Source organism: Loxodonta africana, chromosome 7 (genome assembly GCF_030014295.1).
Source record: "Loxodonta africana isolate mLoxAfr1 chromosome 7, mLoxAfr1.hap2, whole genome shotgun sequence".
Lineage (NCBI taxonomy): Eukaryota > Metazoa > Chordata > Mammalia > Proboscidea > Elephantidae > Loxodonta > Loxodonta africana.
In genome coordinates this window covers 85633151-85644431 of record NC_087348.1, presented here as the reverse complement: position 1 = coordinate 85644431, position 11281 = coordinate 85633151, and the positions used below count along the sequence as shown (strand labels likewise).

At 39.2% G+C, this 11281-nt stretch overlaps 1 protein-coding gene across 1 annotated transcript; it reads left to right on the top strand.

The window, feature by feature from the left end:
* The first annotated feature begins 557 nt into the window (after positions 1-557).
* LOC135231721 (olfactory receptor 52P1-like) lies at positions 558-4008 on the top strand. The gene has a single exon (XM_064288580.1). It carries the CDS (start codon positions 558-560, stop codon positions 1503-1505), a length of 948 nt encoding a protein of 315 aa, XP_064144650.1. The 3' UTR covers positions 1506-4008.
* The last annotated feature ends 7273 nt before the right edge of the window (positions 4009-11281 follow it).

The following is an 11281-nucleotide window of genomic DNA, read 5'->3' as shown; positions in this document are numbered from 1 at the left end:
TGTACTTGGCTCTTCCTAGTCAGAACCCAGGTTCTGGCAATGGGATGAAAAATTCATCCAAGATTTCCCTTTCTTCCCCTCAGTTTTGATCTCTCCACATTGGAGCCTGACACCCAGCATGCCTGATTTTGATCATTACCTTGTCCTTATATTGTCACAAAGGTATATGAACCTGGAGAAAATAATACTAGAGTTTACAGGCAGAGAGAAAAAAGCTGCAAAGGTCTCTAGCCCCTCACCTTCTCCATGGAGAAGTTTCTGCGGCCATCACACATACACGCTGCCTGCCAATCTAGAGATCACTGAAATAGAATTGGCAAGGGCTCCTTTGAACCTGTGTGATGGTAACCCCACATCCTGCCTTTTATCATTTCCCAATGTCCTACAATCTTCTCGTTCTGAATGTTTTTCATGAGGTCTAACTCAAACATTTCCTTCTGCCATTTTAGTTTCAGTCAAATCATGAGGATAAATCCCAATTATTTCATCCCTCAGGGCCTCCCAGGGCCCAGAGCAAGGCAGTAAGGTCTTCTCTGTTCACTTGCTTTGGCTTAGCCATGAAACACACAAACCACAGCCATCAGAACTCAGCCTCCTTCCTGCTCATGGGAATTCCTGGCCTGGAGTCATCCCACTTTTGGATTGCATTTCCCTTCTGTGCCATGTATGCTCTGGCAGTACTTGGAAACACGGCAGTGCTGCTGGTGGTACGCTCAGAGCCTGCACTGCACCAGCCCATGTACCTGTTCCTATGCATGCTGTCCACCACTGACCTGGTGCTCTGCACCTCCACCATGCCCAAGCTCCTAGCACTCTTTTGGGCAAATGCTGCCGAGATCACCTCTGGGGCTTGTGCTGCCCAGATGTTCTTTATCCATGGCTTCTCAGCTGTAGAATCTGGCATCCTGCTAGCAATGTCCTTTGACCGCTACTTGGCCATCTGCTGGCCTTTGCACTATGGGTCATTATTGCCCCCAGAGACTGTGACCAAGCTGGGGGCCACCGCTGTGTTTCGTGGCCTGGGGCTCATGACCCCACTCACCTGCTTACTGGCACAGTTGAGCTACTGTAGCCGAGTGGTAGCCCACTCCTACTGTGAGCATATGGCAGTGGTAAAGCTGGCTTGTGGGGACACAAAGCCAAACAATATCTATGGCATCACAGCTGCCACACTAGTGGTGGGCACTGACTCCATCTGCATCGCTGTCTCCTACACACTCATCCTGCGGGCTGTGTTAGGCCTCTCCTCCAAGGAGGCAAGGGCCAAGACCTTTGGCACTTGTGGTTCCCACCTGGGTGTCATCCTACTCTTCTACACACCAGGACTATTCTCATTCTACACACAACGTTTTGGCCAGCATGTGCCCCGGCATATCCACATCCTCCTGGCTGACCTCTACCTCGTCGTGCCACCCATGCTTAACCCCATCATCTATGGCATGAAGACCAAGCAGATCCGGGAGGGAACCATCCGACTGCTGAAATGGGCCCCTGCTCAGTCATAAAGTCTTCAACCCAGCCCTGGGGCTCTACTCTCTCCTTCCCTCAGCCTTGGACAATGTTTGAGAGACCTGTGGTTCCCAGCATGACTAGAAGACAGAAACCCACCTTCAGTGGAGACATAGCACAAGTCAGATGGGGGAAAAACCCACCAAGTGATTCCTACTTGTGAGGTAGATATGGGTGTAACACTCAAGGAACCTCTGTCTAAGGGATAGTATGGCCACCAGCCTGATGGTAGCCCCCCAGAGAATCCTACCCTGCAGTTCTGATGTGTCTCCCACCTTCCAGGAGACTTTAGTAAAATGAGAAAAATATAGCTACTGGTCTGACAAAATAACCTCTCATCCATAGGCAGGTATTCCCACTCTTATAGGGATACATGGATACCTTCCTCAGTGAGCACAGAGTCTGACTAGGATTCACACACAAAATAAGACAGACAGAGACAGAACACTAAGTTATGGGCCATAGAGACAACAAGAAATGAAGAAGAATCATGGCAAACTGTGCAAAGGAATAAGAAACAAAGTGTAGTGTCACTCTGGGAAGGTTCTCTGGAAGATGAATTTTGATGTATTCACTGAGCATGTACTGTGGGTCAGATATTTTGCTAAAATCTAGGTGTATGGATTTGATGAGGCCAAAAGTCCTCCTCTCAAGTTGACCACTCACTGTTAGAGAAAACAAACATGTAAGGACACAGTGGCCAAACAGAATTAAATTACTATGATTGGGGAAAGCACAGGAACTGTGGATATAAAGACACCTAACTTGTTCAGGAGAAATGAGATCCCAGGGCCCACCTTGCCCTGTCCCCCATTTGTAAAGGTATGAAAAGCCCCCTTCTCCGAGATTACCTAACGTGAAGTCATCGAAGTGATTCTCCCTTCACTTCAGGGCTCAGTGCACATAAGATTAATAGACTCAATTTTCTCAGGTCGCCAGACTATCCAAGGCCACAGATCGGCAAATAAAGTCTACCCCGCAAGATAATTAACCCAAACTATAGAAGAAGTCAGGAAAACTGGCTCCATCCTATTTGAGACTATATTTGCTATGGCTTTAATTTTTTCCTAAACCACTTTTTTTAGTGAGGTATATGAAATAAAATGCACATATATTAAGTATCTATTAAGTGTACGAGGGGCCCTGGTACAGCAGTGCTGACCAAAAGGTTCAAACCCACCAGGAGCTAGGAAAGTCCTAGCCATCTGCTGCTATAAAGATTACGTCCTAGGAAACCCTATGGGACAGTTATACTCGTCCTATAGGGTCTCTATAAGTTGTCATTGATGTAACGGCACACAACAACAACATTAAGTGTACAGACTGATCACCTCTGGCACATGTATACAGCAGTATAACCACCACCTCAGTCAAGATGCAGAATATCTTCACAGCCTCAGAAACTTCCCTGTGCCCCTTTCCATGCGATACTTCTGCTCCCCCGCTGTTTGATTTCGATCACCTTGGATTCAATTTGCTGTTCTAGAAGTTCATATAATGAAATGATACGGAATGTATTCTCCGGTGTCCAGCTTCTGTGGCCCAACATAATGTTTTTGAGATTCATTCACGTTGTGTGTATCAGTAAAATTTCCAAAACAAAAAAAAAATGCGTTTCCTTTTTATCTCTCTCTGAGTAGTATTCCATTAGATTGTAGGAATATACCAAAGTTTGTTAAACCACTTACCTTTTGGACATCTTGGCTGTTTCCCACTTTTGTCTACTCAGAATAAAGCTGCTATGAATATTTTTTTAACCTAGAAGTAGAATTACTGGATCACAGGATAGATGTATGCTTGACTTTAATGGACTCTGCCAGATGGTTTTCCAAAGTACCATTCTGTACTCTCACCAGTGATGGATGACTACTCCCAGGTTGTCCAATATCTTGGCCAACCCTTGATGTTGGCGTTATTTTTTCATTTTAATCATTCTAGTAAGCATAAAGTTATTCATTGTGCTTTTAATTTGCATTTTTCTGATGGTTAATGACATTGAGCAACTTCTCATATGTTTACTGACTCTGCATATAGCTGCTTCTGTGTAACGTTTGTTCAATTCTTCTGCTCATTTTTATTGTTTTCTGTTTTTTAATGACTTGTAGTAGCTGTTTATATATTCTGAATACCACTTATTTGCTAGATATATGTAGTGAAAATATTCTATCTGATTTTTAGCTTGCATTTTGATTTTCTTCCTAGTATTGTTTGATAAAAAGAAATTTTTAGTTTTAAGTCCAAATTATCGATTTTGTTTATAATTAGTACTTTATTTTATAAAAACAGCTTATAATTTCAAGCCTATGACCCAACACAAATGATAATTTTGTATGGCATGAGCAGAGATCAAGGTTCCTTCTCATATAGGTGTGCAGTTGTTCAAGTATTGTTTTGTTTAAAAGCCTTTCTTTTCTGAATTAAATTGCTTTGACAACGTTGTCAAAAATCATCAACTCTCTATGTGTGGATGTACTCCTGAATTCTGTTTCATTTCATTAATCTATTTGTCTATTTTATGTCAATAGTACATTGTCTTGATAATTATAGTTTTATAGAAAGTCTCAAAATGAAGTATTGTAAGTCTGCCAACACTTACTTCTTTCCGCAATGGTTAGGGCTACCCTAGGCTCTTTACATTCCCATATAAATTTTAGATTCAATGTGCTAATTCCTAAAAAAAAATAAAAATAGATTTTGACTGTATGATTTTTGGTTTCTTTTTCTTGTCTTATTCCACTGGCTAAGACCTCCAACACAATGTTTAAGAGAAGTAGTAAGACAGACATCCTTGCCTTTGTACCTCATCTTAGAAGGAAAGCATTCAGTCTTTGATCTTCAAGTATTATTTAACTGTATGTTTTTCACAGATGTCCCTTATCAGGTTAACAATGTACCCTTCTATTTCTAGTTATGGAAAGTTTTTATCCAAAATGCTGTTGAATTTAGTCAAATAATTTTTCTAACTATACTTAGGTAATCATATGATTTTTCTCCTTTATTCATTAATTCTACGAATTATATTGACCTAACTTTTAAATGGAAACCCTGCTGGTGTAGTGGTTAAGTGCTACGGCTGCTAACCAAAGGGTCGGCAGTTCAAATCCTCCAAGCTCTCCTTGGAAACTCTATAGGGCAGTTCTACTCTGTCCTATAGGGTCGCTATGAGTCAGAATCGACTCGACGGCACTTGGTTTGGGTTTTTTGGTAACTTTTAAAAGTTAAACTCCCTTGCATTCCTGGTATAAATACCACTTCTTGTTGTTGTTGCTTTTAGGTGTCATTGAGTCGGTTCTGATTCATAGTGAGCCTATGTACAACAGAATGAAACACTGCCCAGTTCTATACCATCCTCACGATCATTATGCCTGAGCCCATTGTTGCAGCCACTGTGTAAGTCCGTCTCCTTGAGGGTCTTCCTCTTTTTCACTGACCCTCTACTTTACCAAGCATGATGTCCTTCTCCAGGGACTGGTCCTTCCTGATAACATGTCCAAAGTACATGAGACAAAGTCTCCCCTTCCTCGCTTCTAAGGAGCATTCTGGCTGTATTTCTTCCAACACAAATTTGTTCATTGTTCTGGCAGCTCATGATATATTCGATATTCTTCACCAACACCATAATTCAAAGGCATCTGTTCTTCTTTGGTCTTCCTTATTCATTGTCCAGCTTTCACACGCATATGAGATGATTGAAAATACCATGGCTTGGGTCAGGTGCACCTTAGTCCTTAAAGTGACATCTTTGTTTTTTAACACTTTAAAGAGGTCTTTGGCAGCAGATTTTCCCAACGCAATGCGCTTTTGATTTCTTGACAGCTGCTTCCATGAGCGTTGACAGATGAAATCCTTGACGTCTTCAATCTTTTCTCCGCTTATCATGATGTTGCTTATTGGTCCACTTGTGAGGATTTTTGTTTTCTTTATGTTGAGGTGTAAACCATACAGAAGGATATAGTCTTTGATCTTCCTCAGTAAATGTTTCAAGCCCTCTTCATTTTAGCAAGCAAAGTTGTGTCATCTGCATATCACAGGTTGTAAATGCATCTTCTTCTGATCCTGATGCCCCATTCTTCTTCATACAGACCAGCTTCTCAGATTATTTCCTCAGCATACAAATTCAATAAATATGGTGAAATATGTGCAAACCTGATGCACACCTTTCCTGACTTTAAACTACACAGCACCCCTTTGTTATGTTCGAATGATTGCCTCTTGGTCTACATACAGGTTCCTCATCAACACAATACCACTTAGTCATTATATATTATCATATTTATATATTGTTGGATTCACTTTGTTAATATTTTGATAAGCATATATGTATATCTTCATGAAAGATATTGGTCTTGTGATTTTTTTTCTTGCAATTTCCTTATCAATTTTGTATATTAGTATTTGCTTGCCTCATAAAGTATATGGGAAAGTATTCCTTTCTATTCCATTTTCTGAAAGTGCTCATGTAAGATTTGTTTTATTTATTCCTTAAGAATTTGATAGAATTCCCCAGGAAACACATTTGAGCTTGAAATTTACTTTGTGTTTTTTATTTCAAAGTCAGTTTTTAATGGATATAGTTCTATTCAGATTTTGTGTTTTCTAACAATCTTACCATTTCCTCTAAATTATCAAAATTACAGGCATAAAGTTATTCAAAATGTCCTACTTATTATCCTTTCAAGCCTGTAGCATCTGTAGTGATATCCTCTCTTTTATTTCTGATATTGGTATTTGCATGTCTTCTCTCTCTTTGTCCTGTTCCGTCATGCTGGGTGGAGGGGTTTAATTTTATTAATTTTTAAAAGGCACAAATTTTGGCTTTGTTGAGTTTTCTCTAGCTTGTTTTTTGTTTATTTGTTCTTTCTTTCATTGATTTTGTTCATATCTTTCTATTTCCTTTCTTCTGTTTACTTTATAGTGTGTCCTTCTGTTCCTAACTTCTTAAGGTATAAACTCAAATCATTTATTTTAAATTTTTCTTTTTTTTTCTAATATAAGAATGTATACATATCTGGCTACCATTACTAAACCTTTTGATCGAAGAGTCTATAGAAGAGTCCCGAACAAAAGGGGAAAAATGTAGAACAGAATTTCAAATTCTCATGGGATCCAGACTTTCTAGAGCCATGGATGATAGATGAGCCCCTAAAACTATTGCCCTGAGATAACCTTTATATCATAAACCAAAAATATCCCCTGAATTCCTTTTAAAACCAACCAATCATTTAGCTTAACTAGTAAAAAATGTCTGCCTTGAGTATTATGGTCTTTTAAGAACTGTCTGTATGGGGTTAAATTGACAACAGCAACTCAAAAGATTAGACAGAAACCTTAGGGGGAGTGAGTTTATGTTAATGGGGGAGGAACAACTTGGAAAAGAAGGGTTGCATAACTCAAAAAATGTCATCAGTATCACTTAATTGTACATGTAGAAATTGTTGAATTAGTGTATATTCTTAACAACAAAAACAAGTTATTAAACAACTTGTATACACAAATTTCCTTCTACTCGTTGCTTTGTCTGTATCCCACAAATTTTGATATATTGTGCTAAAATATTTTGAACTGCTTTCTAGTTGACTTTATGATTTCTTTGTGACTCATGAGTTATTTAGAAATATATTGTTTAATTTTCAATTGTTTGGAGATTTTCTATGTATCTTATTACTATTTATTTTGAATCCATTGTTGTTGGAAAACGTATGCTGTATTATTTTAATCCTTAAAAATGTACTGAAACTAGTTTCATGACCCTGATATAGTCTAGATAAATATTCCAAATACACTTTAAATGAATGTGTTTCTGCAATTTCGGATGTACTATTCCATGAATATCAAGTAGGTCAAATTGATTGGTAATATTCTTCAACTCTTGCATATTTTTACAGATATTTTATCTACTTCTATAAATTACTGCCAGAGAGAGAGGTGTTGAAATCTCCAACTGTAGTTGTTAATTTGCCTATTTCTACTTCTAGTTCTGTCAATTTTTTCTTTGTATATTTGCAAGCTCTATTATTAGGTGCATACACACTTAGAATTAATGTATACATATAGATAGATAGATACAATTTGACATGTTTAGTATTATTAAGTAATCCTTTTTATCCCTGGCAATACTCTTATTTTTAAGTTAACTTTGGTGTTGTTATAGCTACACTAGTTTTATTCTGCTTAAACTTCGCATAGTGTATTTTTTTCATCTTTTTACATTTAAACTATTTGTGGCTTTATATTTGAGTTAACTCCTTGAATAAAGCAAAGAGTTGGACCTTCTTTATATTTCTGCCACCCTTACAATTTTATCTCGGGCCTGATTTTAAGTAACCTGTTCTCTGGCTGTAGGAAATTAGAGTCTCGCTCAAAGCTACCATGGACTTCTACCTTTTGCATCATGCTTTAAGTTAGTTAAGTTAGTTGGATGGCATGAGCTTATATTCACAAAGCATTACAGCAAAAATAAATTTGCATTAATCATAACTTCACATCACTCTGAGTGAATTCACAGCAATTGTTCATTAGATCATCTTCTGTAGGCTTTCTCTTCCTTCTTTGTAAAGGACAAAAAGAGCACTCTGCCTTATAGAGGACAATTAGGAAACCACTTGCCCCATGACCAGTCCATGCACAGTGTAGATTAATCAACTTGGAGAGACTTGGCTTTGAAGGACTTGTGATATATATCCTGGTTTCTATAAGCCTTCTCCTTTTGTCTGCAACCACCCCCCACCAATCTCTTGGTTTCTAGTAGCCAGGCTTAGCATAAGGTATGCACAAATTTTTTACTCATCTAAAAATGTATGAGGTAAGTCAGTCACTGATTCCCAGTCACCAAGAACCCCTCCTAGTTCTAGAGTATCATAGATTTAGAGTATGCTCTCCAGTTAACCCAGGACAAGTCATGGTAGCTGCATTATATATCATAGATCTATTTAGACCAGATTTAAATCACCCCTTTGGGAACTAGTGTCCTTGAGAGGCTAAGTTATAAATTAATAAAGCCAAAGGTTTTATGGAGCAAGGTAACCTTAAATAAAAATTCTGCATTTGTAACAAACCGAACAGTACTTGCCACTACCTGATACAAATTGTATGACAGTGATAACAATATTAATGGTAACAAATGGGACTCTATTGAGTTCAATAGCATTTCCCATTTGCCAAGATTTTGGTCTTTCATTTATTCACTCATTCATTTAATGCATAAAAGGCCTATAATATTCTGGGCCTTGTGCTAAATGGTAGGGTTAGACAAGTCAGGAAATACGGATGTGGTTCCCACCATCATTGAGCCTGAAATACATAAGGTGAACAGGCATTAATAAAATGACCAGACAAACATAAAACTGGTACTCTGCTGCTGGATTAAGTACTTTATGTACATTGTCTAGTTGAATCCTCATGACATCTTTATGAGGTAGGTATTATCCTCCCTTTAGAATGATGAGGAAAGGGAGGTTCAGAAAGGTGAAGTAACTAAATAACTTAAGGTCACACAGCTGGTATGAGTTGGAGCTGAGATTTTAACTCAGGTGTTTTGCATGGGTAGGGGACAGGCTGATTAGTATAATGATTAAGAGTAGAGGTTTTGGATTGATGTACACAGACTCTTTTTTTTTGACGACTGATGTCAAGTTCTAAAAGCCATTGTATATCACTCCTTGATAATCCTTAACTGGGTAAACTAATAGCAAAGCTTTTCAGAGGCCATCTCAGGACCCTTACTTGTGGCAGGCTAAGCTACTTCGGTAGCTATCTGGGCTGTGAAGCATAGGAAGGCATAATGGGACATGCTGAGATGTCTGCTGACTGATGGTAAAGTTGTAGAGACATACATCCCTAGATCCCTTCTAGCACTTGACTTCAGTGCAGCCAAGGAATGGCCAACAGTAAGAATGGCAATGCTATGGTGATGGTATCATGGAGGGAGAAGGCTTCAAGCTCAGAACTGCTGAGAAAAGGCAAGAATCATGAAGCAAAAGGATCCCTGAGGTCTTCAAATATGTATCTAATATCCAGGCTTTATCCTGTTAATTCTCAGAATAGGAATTTTTCCAGCTCTAGGACAGGACTCTATATACAATGTTTGTTTGGTTTTTGTTTGCTTGTTTATTTTTTACTTCCCAAGGCTGCTTGGGGTTCCAAATACTATAACCTCATCCTAGTGTTTCTGATCAAGGCTGATGAGAGCCTCAGAGATATACTGGTTCCTTGATCAGAATCTTCTTGTTATTGGGGTGGTGGGTAGAGTAGACAGAAGGGATTGGATGACATGGTGCTTGTTCAGCCCAAGCCTTCTGACCCTGATGGGAGACCTTCTTGGATAGCAAAACCATCTTTTGAAAGTCCCACATCTTCCAAAATGTCTCATCAAACAGTTTTTGGATTTACTGAAACTATTGGTTGGCAGCCACTAGACATGATGTTCTAAAAGGATATTTCTGACTACAGGACTAATTAGCCCTGCCTCTTGGACTCTATGGACAGGACCTGGCCATCTTCAGATGCTCGTGGTAGCCAATAGCCTCCTATTTACTGACAGGCACAGGGTTCTGAGTTCCTTGAATCCCATGCTTCAGTGCTTGTGTAAATACAATCTGGTAGGGAAAACAACCTTTCCAATTAAAACTGCATGCCCACCCTGCCTTCTTGCCTACAAGTTCCTCATCCTCTCTTGTCCCGGTTCATGGAAATGACACACAAAAATGACCGCAGGTGTTGAATTCCCAATTGTCTGGATGTGCATAGGTATAGGGAAAGCACCTTTTAAGAGCTTTTGCATGGCTTGTTCTATTAAATTTGAGTAGTAATTTTCCACCAGGAATATTCTTATTCCAATGCTTTAAAAAAATTATGAATATTTTAGGATTTAGCAGACCAAAGGCAAAGCCAGTGATGGGGTGAGGCATCCTTCAGTTTCTAGGTAAGTCTCCTCCTGAAAGTTGGGAGGCAGCTTTAGAAAATGCTCCACAATAAACTTATCTTCCCTCTGAGCTCTGCCATTAGAAACCATCTTCTTGACCATGTGGCACAGGGAGAATCATACCTTGTCCCAAGGTCTCTGACATCCATCTTTACTTCATTCTGCTCTAGCCAATCAATTGCTTGTTACCCTCATATCCAGACATTCATATCTCCCAATCCTCTTTCTTTCTGAGGTATCAGCTGACAAGAAACTTCTGTCCCTTCATCCTCCCTACTCAATTGTTTGACAATACGCATTGGGCACTTACTATATTGTAGGCACAGTTTTTGGAAGTTGGGACACATCATTGAACAAAACAGCCCCTGAATTCCTACCCTCATGGAACTTGCATCCTAGTCGACTGGCTGCTTCTCCCACTCAGAGATGAGCAGCTATTCCACCCTTACAATTGGTCCTTAAGAAACCAGTGCTATATAAAAGTTATAAGGAGCAGCTTTCCTGGCCTTGGCAGGACCAAACTTTAGTTCACAGCAGGGACACACACAAAGAAAACCAAGAGGAAACTATCACTCCTTAGCTGCAAATAAGTGCTTGATAAATTGAACATGTGCAGTGTTGTTGTATGTATCTCTCCTTCCCTCTCCCCCTCCCACTTTTCTAGTTCTTAGTAGATAACCTGATTAATAATAATTTGGGAGGAGAGGCCAGTACAAAGGTAAAAATACTTTATCACTTCTTCTTTTCTTTAGGCTTAAAAATCAAATGGGAAAACAAACAAACAAAAAATCAACTAGGGAAAGAAGAGAGATACACACACATCCTCTGTTAGTGTGGTTAAGTCCCCTAGGT